The sequence below is a fragment of the Crinia signifera genome, chromosome 8 (genome assembly GCF_055691185.1).
Source record: "Crinia signifera chromosome 8, ASM5569118v1, whole genome shotgun sequence".
In the NCBI taxonomy this organism is placed as follows: domain Eukaryota; kingdom Metazoa; phylum Chordata; class Amphibia; order Anura; family Myobatrachidae; genus Crinia; species Crinia signifera.
In genome coordinates this window covers 144216853-144244312 of record NC_139224.1, presented here as the reverse complement: position 1 = coordinate 144244312, position 27460 = coordinate 144216853, and the positions used below count along the sequence as shown (strand labels likewise).

Here is a 27460-nt window from a genome sequence, read left to right as displayed (position 1 = left end):
ATACACAACCAGCGGCCAGACAGGGAAGGGCACGATTCCTGTCCGCTACTCCTTAATATAAGGACATGCATAAGGATACACATACCGCTCACTTCCACTCCACTCATAAGTGCTGTCTATATTTTAAATTGAGAGGAGGGGTACTCATCAATGAAAAGCCCAATCAAGGGGTACGGGAGAGAAAAAAGGTTGGGAACCACTGCTCTAGGAGTATCTGTTACAACTGTTGCATAGTGAGCCACAAAAAAAAAAAACACTTCTAATAGATACACATGCATTTGACACTTGCATTAAGCATTTTATTCCCTTATTTACATAAAAGGTTGAACATTAAATGCAAAGAGAATTGAACCAACACAAAACTCAAACACAACAATGTGGAGAAGCAAGGCAAGAACAATGCATGTCAGAGCACCAGTTCTGCTCCATCAGACCCGTGTCCCGTTCGAGGCAGGCCCCCAAAAGTGTACAACTGGACCAGCTGCCCGACACCGCTGACATTTTAATGGTTTCCTCGATGTGAGAATTTAGGTGAAAGTCCTATGACCTAAACATTTCAAAGCAGCAGATAGTCGTTCCAATTCATTTTTAGAACTGATACGTGACATGTCACTTGCATAAATTGGAATCAGCCATTTTCTTGAGGACTGAGATCAAATCCAATTTATCTACTCTCAAGAGCCACAGAGCTGATATGTGGTATGTAATGGCACATTAATTGTGAGCAAACTGGAACAAAATTGCTACTTTCTCCTTTGGCTTTGGCACGACACACAAACATAAAAATACTTATAATATCCCATTGTAAGAGACAAGGAAGGGGTCAGTGCGGGAGTGTTCTCTAGAGCAAGGATATCCAACTGTGACCCAGTGGGCAGATTTCATCCATAGTGGCTTTTTCAGCGGCTGCCATCAGCGAGAACCTACTTATTTTCTATGGCTTTTTTTGTAATGGGTTCTGGCCCACTGCCACATAGTCCTTAAATGTTATTACCATCAAACTTATGATTGAGAATAAAATAGATCTTTAGGAGGTTCTAAAATAAATGACAGTGGGTATAGGCAAGCCACAGCCTGCCATCTGTAATATAGCTACACCGCCTGAGCCATTCCATGTCTTTCCTTGGTAGTAGATATACAATAACATGGGAAATGAAAGGCTGTTCTCCATAATAGCTGATTGTTCTCCAGCTTATCACCTCAGATCTCCACACCAGCAAAAACTCAGGATTCTCCTGTACTGTTTTTGATTAGAAGGAAGATGACCGGCTGCTCGATTTCAGTCCCGCTCTCCGGCCGTTGACATTCATAGACTGAAATAAAAGCTTCACCAAGTCCATTTTCCCGGCTGCAATCATGGCTTTAGAAAGGTTGACGATATCAGCGGTGTTGTTTCTGCACACGATCTGCAGCCCCAGGCTGACACTTTCAGAACCAAATTTTTCCAGAGCATCCTTTACCCAGAATTCCACTTCCTGAATAAGAGTCTCCGTATCCATTTTGTTCTGGTTGTGTAGGCTGAGTAGTACTTCCATGATGCACCTGAAGGTCTCTGTGCCTAGCGAACCTTTGTTGTCCAGCTGAACAGCCCGTTTCAAGCACTCAATAGCGTTCAGTTCCTCGCCCTTAGCCCTCAGGCATTTTCCTTTCAGTAGCTGAAGTTCAGGGAGGGCATCGCCAGGGTCAAACTCCATGGCTTTGGCAATGCACACTAAGGCATTATTCAGGGCATCTTCGTCAGTTAGAAGCAACTCCTGGACAGAATCCACACCCATGTAATAGTAGACCTGGAATAAATAGATTATCATATTGTTAGTAGAGGTGGATCATTAGCACATCATCTAAGCTTCATGATAAAACTGGTCTGGTGTTATAGTAACATACAATATCATGAAGGAGCACTGCTTATAGGCACAGTGGAAGAGATGTACTAGGCCTTGGAGAGTGATAAAGTCAAGAGAGATAAAAAAAAAACCCCAAGACAATCAGCTCAATTCAAAATACCAACTGTCGAAATACCTTGACAAGCATTGGCAGACAGGCAAAATACCGGCATGTATTCGACACTGATAGGACAAACCCAGCGTCCATTTTCGACAATGCAGATTCGACAAACAAAGTTGAATCTCCACAATACTGATGGGCAATATTCTACCTGGCCGAAATATTGGCCAGAAATGAACAATGGACCTGATTCAGAAGAGGACGGTAACCACACAGCCGATGCATCTTTGTATGCAGTGCCTGTGATCTGCAGCATTGGATCGCCATCAGAACTTCACTGCAGAGGCCAGTAAATCTGAATTAGACATAGACACTGGGTACGTTACAGCTACAAATTGGGCCTGTTTTATGAAACCGCTCCCCATCTCATTCCCCACCCTGCCCTGAAATGGCCATAGTCATTCCATGATGTGGCGCCCAGGGCACTATGACGGTGCTGCAGCACGATTACTGGACAATGCATACTGCGGTTCCAGCTATACTTGTTTTGAAGAAATAATTGCATACTTTGATATAGGGGTTTATTCTGGTTGATTTGCAAGGCTGCGAATCATTGAATTATGTCGAAGGCCCACGCACACCTAAGGTTACTTTTAGGTAACCTTAGATGTGCGTGGACATTCGGAAGGAAGTGGGAGGGCAGCTGACATCCGGTGGTGTCAGCTGCCCACCCTGGTGCCCACCTCACGGACAAAATACCATGGGAACTTCCAACGTTCCCATGTGAATGACTTTCCGCCGCCACCCCCCCCGGCCACAATCTTGGGTGTGTACACCCTGCGAACAGACTGTTTGCAGTGGCCACACGCATCCGGCGTATACACATGCGCAGAAATATGCAAAACATTGGTCCCCGTGCAAACAAACGCTGACTGCAAACGGACCAGAATTAGGTCCATAGTGTCCACCTCTGAATCAGGCTCAATGAGGCAGATGTATTAAGCCTGGCGAAGAGATAAACTGGAGATAAAGTGGAAGGAGATAACGCACCGGCCAATCAGCTGTGTTTGAAATATGACAGTTGGGAGTTGATTGGCTGATGCGTTATCTCCTTCCACTTTATCTCCAGTTTATCTCTTCGCCAGGCTTAATATATCTGCCCCAATGATAGTAATTCATGCAATGTTATTTGTCCATAATAGATCTTCAGGTTACCACATTATTGGATTAAACATAGTCACCGGTACAAAATGTATCTTGCCCTTAGTTTATTCATACGATTCTGAATAATATAGGGCTTAGAGCAGAGCGCAGTGCAGTACGGGTGCATGTATGTAGCATACATAGGGCCTGATCAGATAGCCGCTACCCATATAGATGAAATCCCGCCATGTGCAAATCTACGAATGGTTTAGGAATGGATTGCCGATCGTCTGCCATGTGCAAATCGATTCTCACCATCGAACGATTTGTGCGTAAGTCTGACCCACAGCCCTGTGACAGAGACAGGCTGATCAAGGCAGGCACTGATGTCACACACCCTCTCTTAGAATGCCAACGCGGGCACAGCACAGCTGTGTTTATTTTTTTGGTACACCCAAAAAACGGCAGATTAAGTAGTGACAAGATTGCAAATAAATGAATCTGTGTTTTATGTCCCTGTTTGGCATTGTGCATGCGTACTGTGACCCATGCATAGTCATTCGATAATAGAAAGGCTTGCAAATTTGTACAAATGCGATCAACTCTGAATCAGGCCCATAGTCCGTAATACTTACTTGTCCCATATCCAGGTATGTCCTCAGGCAGGGGTGCACGTCTATGACATTGTCTAGGTTGGATTTGGCGTTGGCAAGGTGATCTCTGTCCGGCAGACCTCCTAGCCCCATCTTTGCCCGTTCCAGGTCTCGTATGTACATACCGATGAAAATCTAAAAAAAAAAAATAATGGGAACATAGTGAAATACTTTTGTAAAATTTCCCTGTGTATAGATATAAAAGTCCTAGCTTGGAAATTAGAGTGACATCACAGAGATAGTTGCTGTAATCATGTGACAAATAGGGGGGTAATGCAGTTGTTTTTGCCGGCAGCTGTCCTTGTTGGGCACCGGATGGAGAAATTGTTGCTCCGTTCAGGCATGAATGGCTGTCGGCATCAGAATTTCGGCTTGTAGTCCCTGGAGGTGGTGAGCTGAAATCTCGGCACCCAAACAGCATTTTTCATGTCGCACCCAGAACTTTAGTAAAGTTTAGCTGTTTTACACGGCTAAACTCGGCACTGTAGGGTGCAATTAGCGTCATAAAGAAATATTATCCCCCAATATCCCATTACTTTAGACGAGAGATCGGGAAAAACAAAATTGAATCCCCTTCCCCGTAATCTGTACACAGGTGGCCTCCAATAAACTATTTGTTACTTGTGTGGTTGGTTGGTTACTTCAGATTAAATATAGAGGGGATTTCAATTTGCCATGGTAAATTTCAGAGGCTAATTGATCCCAGGGGGGCTAATTCAATTCCCGACCACTGGTAATAGAGGATGTATTTTTACTGCCGTGTTCTATGTGTTTTTTGCATGAAAACGTTTCGCAATTGAATTGCTCAATAACACCACCTAGCAATAAATCTTGGTATATGCCCGTTTTTTGTATGGTAATTTCCCATGATCAATTAAATTCCCCACCACCACCACCACCACCACCACCACCACCACCACCACCCCCCATACTATGGCTATAAGCAATGACCCTAATGCCATTACACTTTTTTTTTTTTTTTTATGTTGACAAATGGATGAATTACATTCTCTTTTAGAACATTATTTATTACTTTGTGTTGATTAGAGGGTTGACTCGCGGCTGAATGATTTTGCCTTGGAAATCAGGGAATATATGTAAATGACAGCCTAGTCTGATAGTGGTTCATATTGAATAGAAGTTAAATCCGAAAATCCCCCCCCTCCCCCCCCAAATAAAGCAAGAATCCTTTAATCTTTTTTTTTGCTTACTGTAAGGACTGTGGCAGTACAGTTTGATAATCAGACAATGGATGTATTTAATTCTGTTGTAACTATATATTCTAGTTAAAGAGAACCTATTTTCTTTATCACATAGAAATGCTATTATAGCTGACTTGTTCCCTTGTGCATTTGACACCGGGTTTCCCATTCAATCATATGTATGGCCACAGGATAACAGAACATTTTTAGAACAAATAGATGACAGGCAAATGTGTGCAGCATTCCTGATACTACTCCCTCTGCGTCTTCTATAATCTGTAGTCCTGAATTCCTTTACCGCCTTCAAATTACCAGCCCGTCAAAGTGATAGAACAACATGACAGTATTGTCCGTGCCGGCGGCTTGTGCACCTGAACAGAACAACACTTGAATTGCACCATCTAGTGGCCTTCAGCTTGCACAATGCTTGAATTCCCCCCAGAGAGATAAGGAGCAGCACTATCCTCTTTCTCCGGATTGTCGCTAGCATATGGATCTGGCCTGCATAGCAGAGCTGCAGAGTCTGGCATCTTACAAATAAACTATGGGGATAATGAGACATTTGGAAATCAGCACTGCAATAAAGACGGAAGCCTGAATTCTAGTAACCTATATATTGTAATGTGGATCATTCTAAAGCCCTGTACACATGCAGCGATTTTTTTTTTTTTTTACGATCTTCAATTCGATTTTGCTTCTATAAGCAAAATCGAATCGAATCCTAAACGAAATCCAATGGTTTTTGTGTCACTTTCGATCTACATTCAATTCAATGCGCGCTCCCGTTTTCACAAAATCGAACAGAAAAATCTACTGTGCAGCCAAGCAAATATTGCATTCGATCTAGTAAATCGAATGTGTACAATGTACCATGAATGTATATCATATTCGATATCTAATGCAAAAGTACAGATCTAATACCAAATCGAATGGAAAGATCTAATGCAAGATCTAATGGAAAATCGAATCTAACATCAAATCTAAAGCAAATCGATGTGTGTGTGCAGGGCTTAACGACCAGCATACGATCAGGTTGTATGCAGGTTGTTCTAGTGTATGGCCAGCGTAACGATACGGGGATCTGGAGTTACCTGGGAGCGTGTGCAGTAAGCCTGCCAGTTCAGTTTTGGGTCTTGCAGAACATCGAGCGCCATGTTGCAGATGCCGATGGCCATCTCTTGCTTCCCCAGGAAATGAAATATTTTTGCCAAACGGTTCAGTAGCAGGGGGTCACCTTTTCCTATTTCTAAAGCCTGTTTGTCACAAAGGAGAGACACATATCATTCACACAGCCATCTGCACAGTACTAGCTTTATATACTGTATATACATTCAAACCGGGGGGGGTATCCAATTACTTGTGCTCATTCATTGTCAACAAATCTGGCTATGGTCATTATAGGGTTATAATTAAAGCCCTTTTTTGGTCCAAAAATTACCCACATGGGACGGTATACAGTCTTTAGGTCAACACATATAAGGTCGGCATGTATTGCATTGACATTGTTTAGGTCGACACATAAAATCGGGTGAAATGGTTGGAAGGTCGACACAAGTATTAGGTTGACAGTCAAAAGGTCGGCATGGGGTATTCACTTCTTTTTTTTTTTTTTTGTCAGCCGACATGTGCTGACAGGCGGTATTTCATGCCCCACCATCCACTAGGACGTGGAGAGAGAGTAGAATAGTGTGCTGACATTTGGGACAAATAAAAGTGAAAAACTCAGGAGAGGATGTGGAAACACTACAAAGTGACTTAAATAAACTGGAAAGGTAGGCGGAAAGGTGGCAAATGTAGTTTAACATTGAAAAATGTAAAGTAATTCATCATGGGAACATAAATGAACAAGCTACTTATAGGCTAAATGAAGTTATAGGGAATTCTGCTGTAGAGAAGGACTTGGGGTCATCATAGATGAATAATTGGGTAATAGTGCAGCACACTGCTCAAGTGCAGCCGCAAAAGCAAACCGGACACTGGCATGCATTAAAAGGGGAATGGATTCAAGGGATGCCAATGTGATAGTGCCTCATTACAAGGCATTGGTGAGACCACACTTGGAATACTGTGTTCAGTTCTGGGCACCGCACCTTAAAAAGGACATAACTGAATTGGAACAGGTAGAGAGAAGGGCGACTAAGCCAGTAAAAGGTCTCAAATCACTAGAATACAAAGATAGGTTACCCAGGCTGAATATGTTTTCACCGGAGAAACGGAGGTTGAGAGGTGATATGATTAGTATGTTCAAACACAGGATTGGGAACCATATGGAACTGGGAGATGATTGGTCACTAACAGGCCTATACTTAGGACACGCGGCCATGTACTGAGGCTCGAGGAAAATAAATTCTGTACTGAATTAAGAGGATTCTTCACCATTAGGGCAGTAAAATTCTGGAACTCATTGCCAATGACCTATACCCTACGGGACAAGTCTAGAACACCCCGCCTAATACGGAGCTCCAAATCTATTCATAAAAACTTTAATCCTAGGGAGTGTCATGAAAAAAATGCTGATACTCTAGGGTGCCGTGATTCCAGGGTTGGCAACCGCTGCAGTATTTGTAAACGCTCATTAGTTCTCTACCCACCATTGACACCAAAGTGGTCCCCGTTAGTGTGTAGGCAACAAATATGCTTAAAAAATAGTTGTTGTTGTAAGATTCCTACTTCTGATTCATTACTGGAATTCTTTTAGCCACATCTAAACTCGTATAGCTGGTTTCTTGTGTCATTTGTCATATGTCATATTAAAGTGCACATTTCTTGGCTCAGCGCGTTATTTCACATTTGGAATGAGGACCTGTGTCACTGTGTACTAGAAACAGCCATTGAGTTTTGGTTTTACCTCTTTATCGTCCTACAGCTACGGAAGCAGTAGCAGCAGCTTCCCTGTCTGACCCCCTACAATGCTGCTACCTCTGCTCTGTATAGACTGTTACTGCAGAGGCTGTACATGTGCATGGCCAATCCATACCGCACGCAATCTAATAATGATATTAACATTTCATACACGGGATGTAACCACATTGCCCAAACCTTGCCAAAGCAGTCCAGTGGGTCTGTTCCTGAAAATCCATAGTCGTGGATTCCCATCGGTGTGGTAGAAAATGTATTTAGTTTCTCCAGCATCATTCCAAGGTAACACCAGGACAAAGCTGAAAGATACATCAATTTGTGTGAGTAACAACTAATGTATTATTAAAGTATTTTTTTTTCTCGTCGGGGGAGACGGTATAAAGCTTGGAGAGAAAGTACCAATCAGCTCCTGTCATTTTTCAAATATAGGGCCAGATTCTCTAAGCTTCAAAAGTGATAAAATGGAGAGTGATAAACAGCCAGCCAATCAGCTCCTACCTGCCATGTCACAGACTGTGTTTGAAAAATGTCAGACAGGAGCTGATTGGCTGGCTGTTTATCACTCTCCATTTTATCACTTTTGAAGCTTAGAGAATCTGGCCCACAGCCTGTAAAATGACAGGAGCTGATTGGTTGGTAATTTATATAGACTTTATCTCTCTCCAATGAGGAATTTTATTTTTTACATTTAATTCTACGTTTATCAGCACAATGGGATGGATTCCTGTTTGTAAATAAAGCAAATTATCAAGCAATCGAGCACTGGTTTGCAGGTGGGGCTGATGTGACAGGTGCAGAGAGATTTACATTTGGGTAGGTTATAGTTTTCTGTGCAGTATAAATACGGGCTGCTTTTGTATGTAGCCCATAAATGAGACCTCTTTATTTTGACGCTGCAATTTAGATTTCAGTTTGAACACACCCCACCCAAATCTCCACAGTCATCTGTCCGTATGGCTCTCAGCAACTGTACAATTCTCCCCACAGTGATGTCAGGAAAATGTCTAGTTGAGGGAGTGGAGGACATACAGTAATAAAGCATTAACAACAGAGAAGACTTTCCCTGTAAGTGTGAGAAAGTTGTAAAGCAGGTTGACAGAGTTCTGTGCAGTCAGTGTGTTAATCCCTTTAATTTACCTGCACCAGTCATCTGTGAGATGTAATTCCTTGCTGAGTAAACACGGATTCTCTTTCCTAAAGAGCAAGGACTTAGATTCTCAGCTCTGGGTTATTTGCAAACCACAAAACAATCAAATCTACACTACGGCCTACTTAGCCCACTAACGCATTTCACACCTGTGTCCTGGTCATGTGACATACACATAGGAAATCACTCTGCACTTAGCTTTACACGTGGTGGATCTACCTGGAAATATCCACGTTGGAAAGAGTGAAACATCATTGCAGAGTTTACGCTTCATTTATATGTATTTATTTTAAATGGTTACATTTGTTTCCCAAATACTGCCTCGTTTAGCTTTTTCGAAGGGGCCCATTTAACATTGAATATTTGTGGCTAATTCCCTGAAAACACTTGTTTTTGGGGGTTAGCCACAAATGTTAAGTACCTCTCGAATGTATGTAGGGGGGAATGTATCTAGGAGGGACCACAGCAGGAATCCCCAATCCCTGTTGCGATCCCTCCTGACCCGTTTGCAGCGTTATCACCCGTAGGTTCCTATGGGGGATGCGATGTTGCCTGATGTCCCAATATCGGGCAACATCGCACCGGGTCTTGCAGCTACCGCCATTCTGAGATGGCGGTAGCCCAACTTAGCCTATGGACTATAGACCACAATGCCGACAAGGCAGTGAGGTCAGGCGGGGGTCAGCGCTAAATGCACATGCGCAGACCCTCCCCCGGCACCCAGCTGAGCAGCTCACATAGACGGGCTCCTTTCGGGGCCCCTGCACTTGCAGGAAGATACATCTTGACGAAAGGATCACTCATTGCAATGCAAACCTGGGCATATGCTATCCTGTAGTAAATGGGCTCCTAAGTCGTAAGCTCTGTACACATGGAGCAATTTGGTCACTGAGCGATTTTGACTTAATATCCTCAGCAACCAAATCGCTGAGTGTCCTGTTTTCATCAGCGACCAGCCATGGTCACTGATGAAAATGGAGACACTGCAGGAGAAAGCCGCTGGTCAGAGGTGCAGCGACCAGTACTGGGCTGATCGCGGGAGCGCGCTCCTAGCGACCATTGTCCCGTATACACGGGTATATGGTCACTCAGCATCCATATTCCTGGCGATATTGGCAGAAATAGCCCCATGTGTACGGGGCTTTACATCAACTAGTGAGGGGAGATCATACTTGCCCACTCTATCGAATGTTGTGGGTGACTCCTTTTTCTTGTTGTCCTCTGCACTAACAGAGTGGCCGGATCTTCTGCATCTTGGCATCATCGGTCTTAATACATATGAGAAATGCAGCTAAATTCCAAAAAGAGGCTTTTGGATGCATTTTCCCTTTACAGTACGTCCCACTCCATAAAAGTAGGAAAGCCTGGGGAAATTTTGTTTCTCAGTGTGGGGAGAGAGCAGTGGTCCAACCTTTGAGGAATCAAATCCCCTGTGGTGTCAGTGGTCAGATTTGTGAATTCCCAAACCTTCCAATGAGGGTAAAAGTGCCCATACATCAGGCTGCGCGATGCCCTGATCTCCAATACATGGATTGGACCTGGCGATCAGCAGCCATCGATGATTAATTAGTTTATTAGTACATAAAATGATAGGTTGACTCATTATTTGCTATAGACAACACCTCCTTTTTCAAAAGCATTAACAATGTTATCTGTGTAGTTCCATAGAATACGTAATGAATATGGGCTCCATTTAATAATGGTGCTTATTACCAGCGGCATATTTCGCAGTGATACGTCAGAATATGCTGTTGATATTTAACATTGGTTTGTACTGGCGCTGGCTGAAACATACACTTGAGACGGTATATTGGGCCTTATTCTGATTCACTCTTTCTGACAAAATCCTTCTTAGATGGACAAAACCATGTGCACTGCAGGGGGGCAGATTTAAATGTGAAGAGAGAATTAGATTTGGTGAGTTATTTTGTTTCTTTGCAGGGTAAATACTGGCTGCTTTATTTTTACACTGCCATATAGATCTCACTTTGAAGTAAAACCCCACCCAAATCTAACTCTCTCTGCACAAGTAACATCTGCCCCCGCCCTGCAGTGCACATGGTTTTGTCCATCTAAGAAGGATTTTGGGTACTTATGTATTATCTGGGCTCCCATGTTAAATGCACCCCATTTTTTCATACCCCTACTATCCAATTACGCATGGAGTTGATCTTATATAGTGTGGCGAGCGCAGCGAGCCACCGTGCCCGAAGCGTGGCGAGGGGAGGCGGTCTCATAAGAAAAACGTGAGCCCAGATATTACATAAGTACCGGATTTTGTCAGAAAGAGTGAACTAGAATAACCCCCATTGTTATAAATTTTACTAGTTAAATCACAATATTTTACAAATAAATAAAAAGATATACATTTATAATAAAATTGTAAAAAGATGACTAATTTGTAGGGCTCAGTCTCTTCATACAAATTGGTGGTATATAAGGAATGAGAAAGAGACCTACACCAACCATCCCTGCTACCAGCACACCACATATTTGGATCCAGGAATCAAGCAGCGGCTGTGGGATTCAGTATAATCCCTGAATTGGATACCTAGGTGAGCCATAAGGGAATCCTGAGCTCATTGAAATTCAGAGCACTGGGAACAATTGGTCAAAATTAACCCTTGGAATACAAATTATATCTACAAGGATGGTAATATATCTTACTTTATTCAGCTGGTTATAACTTTCTCATTCCTTATATACCACCAATTTGTATGAAGAGACTGAGCCCTACAAATTAGTCATCTTTTTAAAATGTTATTATAATGCATATCTTTTTATTTATGGTACTTGTTTCCTAGCACGGCCACAAATCTTGGCCATCGGGGGTAATTTTAGTGGCCTGCGACGCGATGCCCCCGATTTTTCCATTAAAAACAGTGAAAAATCGGGTCGGTCGCGTCGTGTGCGCCTAAAAATGCTTAAATGGTCCACCCGCGATGGCCGCGATTTCCCCATAGGGAACAATGTTAAATGCCTCAATTTACCCGCGATGACCCCGATTTCCCATAGGAAACAATGTTAAATGGGTCAATTTACCCAAATCATCATAGGGAAGAATGGTAAATGGGCCAGAAAGGCCAAAAAAAACCCCTGACCAGTGAAATGTCCCCCCAAAAGTAGTTCACGCCACCCCGCGATGAACGTGAACCCGAAGCGTGGCGAGCGCAGCGAGTCCGCGAGGGGCGGCGGTACGCGTCCTCCGACCTTTTCATACCCCCACTATCCACTAGGGCGTGGAGTGAGAATAGAATAGTGTGGCGAGCGCAGCGAGCCACCGAGCCCGAAGCGTGGCGAGCGCACGCGGATACCTTCACAGGTAAACGCGTCCCTTCGCGGGCTTCACAGGTATCCGCGTCCCCTCGCGGGGCTCGCTGCGCTCGCCACACTATTCTATTCTCAACTCCACGCCCTAGTGGATAGTAGGGGTATGAAAAGGTCGGAGGACGCGTACCGCCGCCGCTCGCCACGCTTCGGGTTCACGTTGATCACGTGGTGGCGTAAACTACTTTTGGGGGGACATTTCAATGTTCAGGGGTGTTTTTGGCCCATTTACCATTGTTCCTATGATAATTTGGGTAAATTGAGCCATTTCACATTGTTTCCTATGGGAAATCGTGGTCATCGCGGGTAAATTGAGGCATTTAACATTGTTCTCTATGGGGAAATCGCGGGCATCGCGTCTGGCCCATCGCACCCGATTTTTTTGCGCATGCGATGCCCGCGATGGCCCCGATTTTACCCCCGATGACCGCGATTATGATCGTTGTGGCCGTGCTAGGAAACAAGTACCTTATTTATTTGTAAAATATTGTGATTTAACTAGTAAAATTTATAACAATATACCGTCTCAAGTGTATGTTTCAGCCAGCGCCGGTACAAACCATTTTTCTTTGCTTGCCATAAATATTAGGGACTGACAATCCCTAGTACCGGCTGCTGCTAATTGCGCACCCCACACTTTCTATATTTTCTTGATATTTAACATTACCTACCTCTCCAGCATGGTCCAGTGATGTTCCTCTCCTCAGCAGCGCTCTCAAATAAAAGGGATGGCCATCAATATTTAAAACCATCGATGGTCATACATCACATAGTATGCTACCATTGATGGTCATTTGCAATATCGTCATTAATGGCTACCATCAATGTTGATGGTCATCCACTAATCTAAAGCTGCCCGCGGCGGGCTTCTTTACCATGCGTATGCCTGATAGGCAGACTGAGCATGTGCATGATGCATTCACCCAGCAGGGACTTGGCAATGTTTGTTGGAAGTCTCCTCTGAGGCAGAAAGGCAGCGCTGGCACCCTGATGTTGCCAATGGGGACCATATTGCTCTCAATATAGAGATATAGGGAGCAGCCGCTGTGAACGGACCAGAATAAGCACCATAGCGACAAACACCGGTAAACTAAGTTTGCTGTTGTTTGTTAAATACTAAAGGAAGGACACAACTCTTTCATTCTAAAGGGGTTAACATAGAATTTGACGGCAGATAAGAACCACTTGGCCCATCTCGTCTGCCCCTGGCCCATCTAGTCTGCCTCATTGCTCAATGACCATGTTTCCTATACCTGGCATACATGCAGATAACACAAGCAATGTGGGACACCGCCGGTTGTGTATAACTATTTTATAAGCTATTTACAAAAAGAAATAACAACACAATGATAACAAGCACATTGCCATTAAGTATCGAACAACCTCAAAGAACATAATGCAACGTAACAAAGTATATGTAAGCTAACACGAGTCACTGCAATAACAGACACACCGTGTATTGTAATACAAAGAGAACACACCTCTGTAATGACTGGTGGAGGATTTCACAGTTTCACGGAGGAGCATCAACGTTTTGTTAAAAAATAGCAGCCGGTTTTTCTCAACGCCTTCTTTTTTCATTAATATTTCATCTAACCTGCAATAAAACGGAGTTAATTTTCTCTTGTTGTATGATTGTGTTATATGTAACCCATGCTACATAATGACATCATGCCAGGGCAAACCAGGAATAACCATTGTTGTATTTGGGATCATGTTGGCAATAGGCAGCGATAGCCCTGTTATATTTAGATCAGATGTTTTTCTAAATCTAGAGGTATGAAATGCATCACTATGGGGTGCATTCAATGATTTTTTGCGAGCTGTGACAGCGTGCATTGCTTCCTGCTCGCTGTCACAGCTCGCAGGGTCAGTATTCAACTGACCCCCTGCACACGCCGTTTCCCCCTCGCTAGGTTTTTTGTAGCAAGGGCGAAACCGCGTGTGTGGCCACTAAAACAGCGAGACTCGCGGCTAAAAGCAGCAGGCTCCCTGCATTAGCCGCACAAAGATTCCCCCGGAACATAAAATAGGGTGAGTAGCCGGCGCGGGGGTGTTAAACGGCGAGGATTGCTTGTTTTTGGAGATCCCCGACGTTTAACCTCCTCGCTGGCCGCATTGAATACGGCTCTATGTCTCCAGCCAAAGGGTTGATAATTGAGAGACCAGACCGAACTACCCGGGGAGTCTAACCTGGACAATGAGGACTGGGAGGATATTAGGGGAAATGTGGCATTAATAGTCTCTCTGGGTTCGTATTAGACATTATACCTAAAAGCTGTTTTATATCTGTAACCTTTTTATTTACCTTCCGGCTAAATAAAAACTCTGGGATATTTGTTGGAGAAGTGGTTTCGGTTTCTATGTACATGGTGGAGTTGTCCATACTCGCTCCCTTCTGGGTAAAAACACCCTTGTATAACAGGCAGTGCGGATGGTGTAATGGTTAGCATTACTGCTCCGAATTTGCAGAGGCCTGTGGTCAGATAGTCACCACCCAGACAGAGTGAAAATCCCACCAGTTTGGGAATGGTTTGCTGATCGCCGGACAGCTATTAATCCATTCGCAGCTCACTCACCTTTGAACGATTTGGGCACAATCCCATCAATCTGGATCCAATTCAGACCGATTGGATGCAGTTTGGGTCAAAATCGTTTGGTTGGATCCGATTCCGATCCTACCTGCTGCAGGTAGGATCTGTATAAGATCCATTCATCTGAATACAGATGGGATCAGATTGGGATCGTATGCAAATCCCATGCAAATCGTATGCAAATAATATGCAAATCGGATCTCACGATTTACATGCGATTTGCATACGATTTGCATACAATCCAAATCGTTTTGGTGTGTACCCAGCATAACTCTGATCCTTACACAACTGTGCGGCAGAGACAAACTGATTGAGGCCGGAGCTGACGTCACACACCCTCTCTAAAAATGCCTGGGCATGCCTGCGTTTTTTTGGACACTGTGTAGGGGCATAGCAATAGCACTCTGGATAAATCTAATTAATCGCTGCCAGGCTCAGGGCCAGTGTTCTCACCGGAGAACACTGGCCCTGACAGATCGCAGAGCACACAACTGAGCGATCTATCATAGCTCAGAATGGTCAGCAGGGTAGCTATATGTGTAGAGCCCTTTAGCTATACTGTATGTGTAGAGCCCTTTAGCTATACTGTATGTGTAGAGCCCTTTAGCTATACTGTATGTGTAGAGCCCTTTAGCTATACTGTATGTGTAGAGCCCTTTAGCTATATATGTAGAGCCCTTTAGCTATACTGTATGTGTAGAGCCCTTTAGCTATACTGTATGTGTAGAGCCCTTTAGCTATATATGTAGAGCCCTTTAGCTATACTGTATGTGTAGAGCCCTTTAGCTATACTGTATGTGTAGAGCCCTTTAGCTATACTGTATGTGTAGAGCCCTTTAGCTATATATGTAGAGCCCTTTAGCTATACTGTATGTGTAGAGCCCTTTAGCTATACTGTATGTGTAGAGCCCTTTAGCTATATGTGTAGAGCCCTTTAGCTATATATGTAGAGCCCTTTAGCTATACTGTATGTGTAGAGCCCTTTAGCTATACTGTATGTGTAGAGCCCTTTAGCTATATATGTAGAGCCCTTTAGCTATACTGTATGTGTAGAGCCCTTTAGCTATACTGTATGTGTAGAGCCCTTTAGCTATATGTGTAGAGCCCTTTAGCTATATGTGTAGAGCCCTTTAGCTATATGTGTAGAGCCCTTTAGCTATACTGTATGTGTAGAGCCCTTTAGCTATATGTGTAGAGCCCTTTAGCTATATGTGGAGAGCCCTTTAGCTATATGTGTAGAGCCCTTTAGCTATATGTGGAGAGCCCTTTAGCTATATGTGGAGAGCCCTTTAGCTATATGTGGAGAGCCCTTTAGCTATACTGTATGTGTAGAGCCCTTTAGCTATATGTGTAGAGCCCTTTAGCTATACTGTATGTGTAGAGCCCTTTAGCTATATGTGTAGAGCCCTTTAGCTATACTGTATGTGTAGAGCCCTTTAGCTATATGTGTAGAGCCCTTTACACAATCAGGTAAATCAGGGAGATTATTAGACTTTGCAGGGAGTCAGAGAGATTGCTATTATTTTAGGGAGTCTCCCTAAATGTCCAGTTGTCTAGCATTGTGAATTGCAGCATGTCATCTGATGGCCTAAGAATCAATACCATGAGTTTGTTTGCAAACCGTTCTGATTTTCTTAGTATGACCAGGGGCATGTCATGGCCTAATTTATCCCACTTTTCCAAACACCAGGAAACACACAAAATAAAGATACTATATTAACTCAATCATCCTCGTTCTCTCTCTGGCCCTTATTCTGATTGATGCGTACTTTTCCGCATACTTTCGGATAGCGTCTTTACGGCGTCTGCGCATGCGTGGAGAACGCAACGCGCATGTGCCACGCATTGACTCCGTACCTGTTCGGCCAAATCCCGTACAAAACTGTGCACCGCAATCAGTCTGGAAATATGGGCGTATTATGGGCGTCATGCGGAATGACACATGGGCGTAGTTTCAAAGTGGGCAAAACTGGGAGGAAACATGGGCGGACACGGGGGAGTACACTTATGTTGGGGGGCGTGCATTCGGATAGCACTCCGAATGCACGCGAACAAAACCGATAGAAATGTGCGGTGTCCATAAGTCAAGTATTGCTTTGCGGAAACCACTCGGTCTTGCGGTAGGCGAACGGAACGCCTAATGACTACAAGCATTAACACCTGAACCCAATACAATCGACTCCTTTACTCATTACTCACTAATAGGACGCTTGTCAGTGCTTTAATTGAAACCATTGCTGCTTCAATTGCTGTAAGGGTTAATGTGTGCAATGCATGTGTTAGGCATGGTTGTAAGGATATATTGGCATATAATTGATTCCAATTCCAAATAAACATTTTTTTATGAGGATAGGTAATTGAATAAGTGGGTCATGTGATGTATTGCAGAATAGACATAATAGTGGGTAGTTTTGCGTAAATACACCGCTTCCGTGCGGACGGACCGCTTGCCATCCGTTCGGATGCGGTATTCCCGTGCATACTCTGTAATACCGTGCAGAATCTGAGTGTTTCCCCCGCACACGCATGGTTTGTATGTCGTCCGTAAACACGCCCTGTTCTTAAAGAGTGAGTCCGTCCGAATGCGGAGGACACGTGGGCGTTTCTACGGACGATGGCCGCACGCGGCAGCACAGCGTGGCGTGCGGACCGCACCGTAAGAATTCGGGAATATCCGCATCAATCAGAATAAGGGCCTCTATTAGGGAAGGTATCATAGCAATATTTTAGTAGAGTAGGAGGGTATGGGTCATAGAGTTGACTCAATGAAGGTCGACATACATTGGGTTGACCACTGAAGGTCATCATGGCTAAGGTCGACACAAGCATTAAGTCGACAATGGGAAGATTGATATGAGTTTTATCGACAAAAGGTCAAAAGTGAAAAGGTCGACATTACTTTTTCACGTCACACTATTGTATTCTCCCACCACGCCGTAGTGGATGGTAGGGTATGAAATACTGCCCGTCGACGCATGTCGGCTCAAAAAATTAATGTCGAGTGTTTTAGGGCCTTATTCTAGTTCACGCTTTCTGACAAAATCCTTCTTAGATGGACAAAAACATGTGCACTGCAGGTGGGGCAGATGTTACTTGTGCAGAGAATTAGAATTGGGTGGGGTTTTACTTCAAAGTGAGATCTATATTGCAGTGTAAAAATAAAGCAGTCAGTATTTACCCTGCACAGAAACAAAATATCTCACCCAAATCTAATTCTCTCTGCACATGTTACATCTGCCCCCCTGCAGTGCACATGGTTTTCTCCATCTAAGAAGGATTTTGTCAGAAATAGTGAACTAGAATAAGGCCCTTAGTAACGTAGGAGAGTGTAAAGTTGGGAATGACATACCTCATACAGAGAGACGCCATGGTGAAAAACCAGCTTCTTTTCTCTTCCACTGAGATCTATAAAAAACATTGTAACATTGTAAACATTGTAAAGACAAAATTTGGTACTTGTTTCCTAGCACGGCGCCCGTCGTGGTACATCGCATGCCTTAAGTTAAGGTACTTAAGGCATGCGATGGACCCGATTTTCTGTCTTTAACTGGCTCAATTGCCGGTAAAAGTGAAGATCGCGTCCATCGCGGCCTCTAATAAGGGGTCGCGATGCGACCGACGCGATCAACACGATTTCCCCATAGGGAACAATGTTAAAGTGAAAATCAGGTTGATCGCGTCCGTTGCGGGCCATTATAATGGCCCGCGATGTGATCAACCCGATTTCACATAGGTGACAATGTTAAATGGGCCAATATGGCCCATTTAACATTGAATATGTGTAAAATATGTGTATTTTTTCCGACGCGATGCTCACAATCAAAATCGGTGGGGCCATGCTAGGAAACAAGTACCCAAAATTTCAATTTATATACTAAAAACACAACAACCGCATTCATTTTAGTCTGTAACTTGTGCACATGGGGCTTATAAACAGATGTAGCGCAATGAGCAGTGATGTCATCACCTAAACGACTACCATCAACTGCTGAAAACAGATAGCTCCTTGGTTGGTATGGAATACAGCACATTGGGGGTAATTCAGACCTGATCGCAGCCCTGCGATTTTGCAAAACGGACGATTATCAATCGACTGCGCATGCAAATGGATCATAGTGCGCATGAAGAAAAATACAGCATCTTTTCTGATGGTCCGATGTTCTCAGGTGGATCACATTTTCTGGGAATGTCAGGGAAAATGCACGCATGCCAAGGCGTTTTCAGGGAGGGTGTGTGAAGTCAGCTCTGGCCTCGAACAGCCTGTTTTTATGGCACAGCAGAGTAGGTCCTGGGTTATGCCCAGACCTATTAACCTAGACCAAAGATGGATTTTCCACAAGGCAACCTAGGTGCCTGCCTAAGGCACATCAGGTCCCAAGGGACCCTATGCAGATACCCTGGCCATCCAAAACATTCCCAGAGGAGCAATGTACGACTACCGCGTGACATTATGACACCACAGGGACCTGCCTGAAATCCCAAAGTCCCTTTGCTGTTCTTTGATTGGATAAAAAAATGTTTAGACACACAAATTGGTTTCCTCTATTTATGCACAGAACAATGTATGTGGGCAGTCAGATTACTTCAAAAATGTGACACATATTAGGATCACTTCTAAAAGACCTAGAGGTTGATTCAGGTTTGTATGCAATGCCGATGTTCACGCAACTGTGCATTAATCGGTAGACTGTGCACATGCCAAGGTACTTTATCGATGCCATCTGCAATCAGCAAAAAAATATGATGCTATGGATTGTTTGAGGGAGGGGGGACCAAACCAAGCATAGGGCCCCATGAGGTCTAAATCCACCTCTGACCTAGGTCCTGATTCAAATCTTCGGAGCCCAGCGATCAGGTTCCTCTGCCTGCGATGTTATCTCTGCAAACAGAGGATTGGGTAAACGCTGCTCCCATGTCTGTACCGTGTTTCCATAACACACGTCAACAAAAATCTATTTAAGAAATAAACAAATAAAACTTTTTGCTCATGTTCCATGCGGACCTGTGTAGCACAGTATAACGCACAAGCTGGCTTACAGGGTTATTTGCCTAAGGACACTCCTTTATTTAACCTTCTGAACACACTGGCAATGACAGGCGTCTGACAGGTACTTATATAAGAGATATTTTCTTAAATCAAAAATAAATATCAGACGACGATAAACAGAAATAAAAGGGCCGACTACCAGGGGTTCAATATTCCTCCATTTTGTTTGATTTTGTTAACTCTCTTGCACAATGTGCTGAGTGGACTACGCTCCCTAATGCCACCGCTGCATTCATCAGCTAAGTAAATATGCCCTCACTGCATTTTCCTACAGTGCTCTGCCCCTCCCCCTCTCACACAGGGCCAAAGCCTTACCAAGTCATAATGTGGAGAGTGATTAAGGGCCAGATGTAGCAAACTTCAACAGGAGAGTGATAAAAAAAAAAATCAGCCCCTAACTGCCATGTTACAGAATGGGTTTGAAAAAATGACAGGTAGGAGCTGAATGGCTGGTTGTTTATCACTCTCCCCAAACAGTGATACAGTACCACCCAATCAGCTGCTAACTGTCAACACTTCATTTGTTCCTCGAATCTTCCCTCTAACTTTAGAGACAGATTAAGACCCCATGGGGCCCTACGCAGGAAACCAGTTTGGTCAGCTGCGTGAACATCGGCATTGCATACAAATCTGAATCAGGTTCTAGGTCTTCTGGAAGTAGGACCAATACCTGTGTCACATACAGAGGATTTATCCTATCAAAGAACATCAAAGAAACTTTGGGAGTGTGGGCTGGTCTATGTGTTGTCATGACATCATGTGGTAGTAGATCAATGAATATTTTGGATGGCTAGGATACCTTTATGGGGCCCCTTCGGACCTTTTGGGCCCTAGGCAGATGCCTAAGTTGCATAGTGGAAAATCTGCCTCTTCCCATGTTCCCCTTTGTCCACCTACCTCCTTCCCTCATGGCACCCACTGACTTCCCCCATATCCAATCGGGTTCAGCTGAAAATATACCCTGCAAAGTCTCATTACCTTCCATGCACAGTCTCAGCCATGGCGTGAGCTATGAGCGGGTCCTGTCTCTTCATCGTCTACATTAAGTCACTCACGTGGTACAGTTATGTTTTTGGGGCATATTTATTATACACACATTGTGCTAAGTCATCATAAATATTGGGAAACCCTTAAAATGTAAGTATTCACTGCGCTTTCCAACTTCTGATCGCAGCAGTGATGTCGTTAGTTATTGAAATCTATGGGCTACATATAGCACATCTTACCAGGAGAGAGATTGTCTGGATCCCTCCCTGGTAACAATCACTGTTGTTTAATGACCACCTACTGTATGTGCATTAGCTCTGAAGCAGAAAGTAAAGTGATGCCGGATGTGATCATTTTAGTTTAAACATTTCGGTTAAGGGCTCCTATCAGAGCGCCTGTCCCTGAATAAAATTTACGATGCCTCTTGGCGTTAATTCATTTCTTATTGCCGGAATAGCGGCAAAAAGAAATTCTATTTATCCAGCCTAAACCTCAATAAACTGTAAATGGGCCACTTAATGTTAAATTACATTTTTATTTTTTTATAATTTCCTATTATCTGCATTCCCTCTGCTACGTCTTAAAGACTGATTGGCTGAGCGTCCGCCCGGTCTTTTGAATAGTATTTCTTCCTATTCTCCCGCCGCGCTGACGGTCTCTGCTCTGCAACGCCTGCGGTCCACGCCTGCACTACCTCCGCCGGGAGCCGTCAATGCGGGGGGGGGGGGGGCGCTGCTAGTAAGACAGGGGGGCTGTATATAAAGATATATCGGATCTGGACATCGTGGGTGCTAAAAAGCACCCATGATGGCTCAGATTCCGATATATCTTATGTTCTGCAGGTCCGACGCCGTGATCCAATCCGATGCGCGCGGGACCGCGCATCAGATCAGATCAGATGTCAAACACATGCGATTTTGGGCCGATTTCACCCGATTTATCGGCCCAAAGGGACGAAAACGGATGAAATCGGCTGAAAATCGCATAGTGTATGGGGGCCTTAACATAGAGATATATAGATAAATAGACAGATAGAGAGAAAGAGAGAGAGAGAGAGATGCAATGCTCCAGACTAAGCACACACCATACTTTGTTAGGATTGCCTTCATTGTTTTGTAGCTGGAGATCCAAGCGGGTGCCGGACAGGATCCCGACAGTCATTAACCCGACATCGGGATTCCGACTGTTAAAACACCGACGGACGGGTTCCCGACGGCCGTCGGCTATTTTCCCTCGTGGGGGTCCACGACCCCCATAGAGGGAGAATAGAATAGGTGGCGAGCACAGCGAGCCCGCAAGGGGATTTGTTGCGCTGGCCACGCTGTCTGAGACCAGGCAGTCGGGATCCCGACGTCGGGATAATGACTGTCGGGATCCCGACTGTCGGTGAATCCAGGGCCGGCCTTAGGCATAGGCACACTAGGCAATTGCCTAGGGCATTTGGAATTCCTAGGGGCATCAGCAGCTTCTGCTGATTAAAATGATATGCAGCATGCCTATATTCTGTGTGAGTGAGGCTGTATCTGCATATGAAATAGTGTACATGGAAATCACTGTAACATAGCATTCCGTATGCAGGTACAGCCACAGTCGCACACAAAATATAGGCGTGCCGCATATCATTTTAATCATCGGAAGCTCCTTGTGTGTGCTGGTCATAACAATGCAAATAAGACGAATTTTCAGCAAAAAAGGCACCCAACGTTAGCAGAAGGGCCAGGAGCTGCATGGCCTATTGAGACAAGATGTATGAGGAAACATCTGAATCCAAGCAGAGGCAGAGGTCACAGTGTTAGCGACTGTGCGAGTGCTGTCTGCGGGAGGGTTGGTTGTGCAATAGTGTTCGGCATATGTGTAAGGGGCATTATGTGTGTCATGTATAAATGCATTAATAATGTGCGACATATGTGTAACAAGCATTATGTGTGTCATGTGTATAAGGGCATTAATAATGTGCGACATGTGTAATGGGCATTTTGTGTGTCATGTGTATAAGGGCATTAATAATGTGAAACATATGTGTAAGGGGCATTATGTGTGTCATGTGTATGAAGGGCATTAATAAAGGTTGGCATAATGTGTAAGGGGCATTACGGTTATAAGGACATAAATAATGTGTGTCATGTGTAAGGGGCATTACTGTGTGGTATTATCAGGGGTGCCGAGAGAAAGGGGTAGGGGGTACAAATTACCCAGGCCAAAGCCTGATGGGAGGGCCCAGTGGGGGCCCTGGGCCCCCTCCCCTTAAGTGACAGCAGCAGCTGCAGCTCTTCTCCTCTGCCCAGCACACACTGCTTTGTGCTGGGTTGCAGTGTGGCCATGGAGGTGGTTAAAATACAATATTTTCTCAGGATTTTTTTCTAAGGGTATAATTTGATGAGTAATGTATATAAGGTAAAGTGGTACTACAATGTGATGTAACATGAATAAGGGACACTCTCACATGATATAATGTGAATAAAGTTGCACTACTGTGTGGCATAATTTGAATTTGGGGTAAAATTGTGTGGCCATGCCCCTTCCCAGCAAGAACGCACCCCTATTTGGGCTGCGCACCAAATGTGTGCACTGTTTCTATTTAAAATATTGCAGGTAGGAGCACCAAAATGATGACTGCTATGATGAGGGTTGATGGTGCTGGGAAAGGGGAGCAGTGTCAGAGGCGGAACTAGTGGCGGTGCTAGGGGGCACCAGCCAAAATCTTGCCTAGGGCATCATTTAGGCTAGGGCCGGCTCTGGGTGAATCATACCACATCCAATCCAAGCATCAGTCACCAAATGCAGTGCTCCTACTGTGTTGGGGTCTTGATTCCATGGACCATCTCCTCAAAGAGAAGTGCCACATTTTTCCCCATCCTCCAGTGCTATAAGGCCCCTTATGTCATAAATGAATTGTGCCTGCAAGACACAACCTTATGGCTGGCTGGAATAAAAAGGTTTCTTGTCCAGCCTCAGGGCTGGGACACAGAAATACACAGAATTGCAGTGGGTGCTTTTGTGCCTACTTAGCTACTAGGGCAGGTTCCAGCCTCTGGCCCCCACCATGCACTTTGAAGCACCCCAGGCCTTGTTTTCCATGGGCTTTGGTACCTCGAACTACAAGAAACCACTTCTGGCATTGACCAAAACAGCCAGGCCCCCTCAGGAGCAAGAGACTAGGCTCTCCTGATAAGAAAAGCTTCTGCACTGACAAGCCAAGAAGGACAATAAGCGATTTATAATCTCCTCTCCTCGTCTTCTGCAGACACCAACTCCCTCCATAAAACCATTTGAATTGGTGGATATCTAGGTGGAGTTGACAAAATTGGGGTAAAGTGATTTCACTGTGTCTGTAAGAAGGAGCAGACCGGCATATCACCTATATCACTCAGTGTGTACCGGCAATATACGTGCTCCTTCGGCCGCATGCGGCGACCCTAGATTTGGGCCCTTATTCAGATCTGATTTCAGTACAAATTTGTTCTCAAAATGGGCAAAACCATGTGCACTGCAGGTGGGGCAGAGATAGTTAAATTTGGGTGGGGCGTGTTAAAACTGAAATCTAAATTGCAGTATAAATATAATTCAGCCAGTATTTACCCTGCACAGAAACAAAATAACTTACACAAATCTAACTCTCTCTATACCTGTTACATCTGCCCCACCTGCAGTGCATATGGTTTTGCCCACTTTGAGAACAAATTTGGGTACTTGTGTACTTTCACGGCTCCCACGATGTGCATCGTACGGGGAAAAATCGCATCGCATCGCATGCGATCTGATGCAATGTCATTTTTCACAGAAATTATGGACATGAGTTGAAATCATGTAAAATGCACCCCAAATGTCATTTTTCACACTGTATCACCCCCACTATCAACGCCAACCCGAAGCGTGGCGAGCGGAGCGAGCCCGCGAGGGGCGGCGGTATGCGTCCTACGACCTTTTCATACCCCCACTGTCCACGTCGGCGTGGAGTTGAGAATAGAAAGTGTGGCGAGCGCAGCGAGCCACCGAGCCCGAAGCGTGGCGAGCGCAGCGATCCCCGCGAGGGGACACGGATGCCTGTGAAGCCCGCAAGGGGACACGGATACCTGTGAAGGTATCCGCGTCCGCTCGCCACGCTTCGGGCTCGGTGGCTCGCTGAGCTCGCCACACTATTCTATTCTCAACTCCACGCCGACGTGGATAGTGGGGGTATGAAAAGGTCGTAGGACGCGTACCGCTGCCCCTCGCGGGCTCGCTGCGCTCGCCACGCTTCGGATTGGCGTTGATAGTGGGGGTGGTACAGTGTGAAAAATGACATTTGGGGTGCATTTTACATGATGTCAACTCATGTCCATAATTTCTGTGAAAAATGACATCGCATCGCATCAGATCGCATGTGATCGCATGCCACTACATATGGCATGCGATAGCATGCGATGGGAGCCGTGAAAGTACACAAGTACCCAAATTTGTACTGCGATCAGATCTGTATACGGCCCTTGATGTATTGCACAGCAAACCAAGTGATACTGCTAGCGACACCATGCATGCTAATGAACGGAGAAACAGTGAACATTACGTTCCCGGGTAATTCAATCCAATGTCCGAACGGAACGCCATCGCTCTAGTTGTGTATCCAGCTTAAGACAGTGATCTAGCTAAGGGCCCTCACTCACAATACTGTGTGTGCCCAATTGCTAACTGAAACACTCCATTGTACTCTGTGTGGCATGCCATTTCTTAGTTCACCCTCCACTGATAGGGGGAGTCCATGTACGAAGTAATGTTGTTGGGAGGGGAGATTTTATTCCCCAGGACCTGGAAAGGATAAAGTAAATACTGAACTATTAAGCAGCGAAAATGCTTATCTGTAGTAACCAACGCCCTAAATATGTTTCTCAAAGAATGAAGTTTGTGTAAGACTTGAGCTTGTTTATTGAAGGAGTGAAAAGCTAGACTTCCAATAAAGCGTCACCAAATGAAAACTGCCTATATATACAATTACTACAGCGCTTCTACCTCAGCCTTTATCACATAACTTGAAATGCGTCTAAAAATGCGCATCTATGCCAAAGTGCAAAAATGATTGGCTGAGCACATGAGAGCATGAGCTCAGAGCTGGCACTTGTGTGGCCAGGATATAGTCATGTGACTCCACCGCATCACAGCATGGGTCACTTACCAATAAGACCTCTCCACCATCTGATTACAGACACTGAGTGACTGCACTAAGAACTAGTCACTGAGGCATGAGCCACACTCATTGATATCACTACTTCCAACTGATTTGCATTCTTCTCATGACTATTGGTTCTGCCCATGTAATGTGATGATTGGGAAAAAAATGCCAATTGCCCAGTTACTTGCAGTTCTCCTGCACACAGTTCACTGATAACTACTAATCACTGCCTGACACATCATAGTCTCTACAGCTCACCCACATGTGTGTACAGGTGTACTGTAATAACAGGTGTGCAGCATGTACATGTGCGTATAATCTACATACCAAGTTTTTATACTGACCTTATGTTTTCCGTATCCCAGGGCCTTATCGTACAAATTAATGCCAGTGATCAGTTTCTCCATATTGTCATCTTCATTCAGCAGTCCCACATCAAATGCGTAAGCGTACCCCTGCTCTGCCAGGCAGCGTGCGGCCCCCAGCCTTGGCTCCTTACTGTCCGCACCCTCGGCCTCCAGACTCATGAGATGAGATATCTTATCTGTGCACTGCGAAGCCTCTTCCTCCATGTTCAGACTGTCATACACATAGGCCAAGTTAGCCCAGGCATTTAAATTATTGGGATCCTGCTTGGTGATGTTTTCAAAGATCTCCCTGGCACCGTTCACCTCGTCCAGGTAGAAAGAAAAGACACCCAGCAGATTCCAGATTTCCGAGTGCTGGAGATCAGAGTCAAACTCCAGCTGGGACTGAAGTGCATCTTGCTTGAGTTTAATGTCTCTCCTCCTAAACTGCGCAGGGGTGCAGGACTCAAAGTTCAGATTCATTTCCAAGTGGAAATGGCCAGGGATATATTCAAACTCATCTATGAGAGTTTCAATGTCCACTCCAGGTTCCTCATCCATGGCTGGGAGAATAATAGATTCTCTTGTCTTTCCTGCTCTCTGTTTGTACCTGTATATCAGGTTTGAGTAACCTGTAGCCTGGGAGGAGCTCGGGCTGGGAGGGACGGTTGGCTGTAAAGAATTACTGTACCTCCTCACCCAAGTGTTCATGTGTGGATGTTGCAATTCTTATTACTATTGTGTTCTTCCTTTGTAGCACATAGCTTGATTATTATATTATATTAATATAGTAATTAAAGACATAAAGCTGACATCATCAGTTTATACCCCAGGGATGTCAGTGGATGGTTTTATTGTTGCAGCTTGTGTACAGACTGCAGACAAGGACATGCTAATCTCTATGGTCAGTAGTTTTGAATATAAAAATTCAAATGTGTTCAATGAGGAATTAAGTCACAGTCAGTGACAGTGGCAAATGGAATTGGCTAAGTAAGATGTTACCAGTCAGCAGAATGGTGCAATGGTTAGCATGCTGCCTGAAAGCACTGAGGTCTTGGGTTCAA

The 27460-nt window shown here is 44.5% G+C and overlaps 1 protein-coding gene across 1 annotated transcript; it reads right to left on the bottom strand.

The window, feature by feature from the left end:
• Positions 1 to 310: 310 nt before the first annotated feature.
• Positions 311 to 27210, bottom strand: TTC22 (tetratricopeptide repeat domain 22). The gene is made up of 7 exons (XM_083158094.1): positions 26394 to 27210; positions 18219 to 18274; positions 13757 to 13872; positions 7982 to 8100; positions 6034 to 6195; positions 3723 to 3875; positions 311 to 1787 (listed from the first exon to the last, which is right to left on the bottom strand). Exons 1-7 carry the CDS (start codon positions 27105 to 27107, stop codon positions 1251 to 1253), a joined length of 1857 nt encoding a protein of 618 aa, XP_083014220.1. The 5' UTR covers positions 27108 to 27210; the 3' UTR covers positions 311 to 1250.
• Positions 27211 to 27460: the final 250 nt, after the last annotated feature.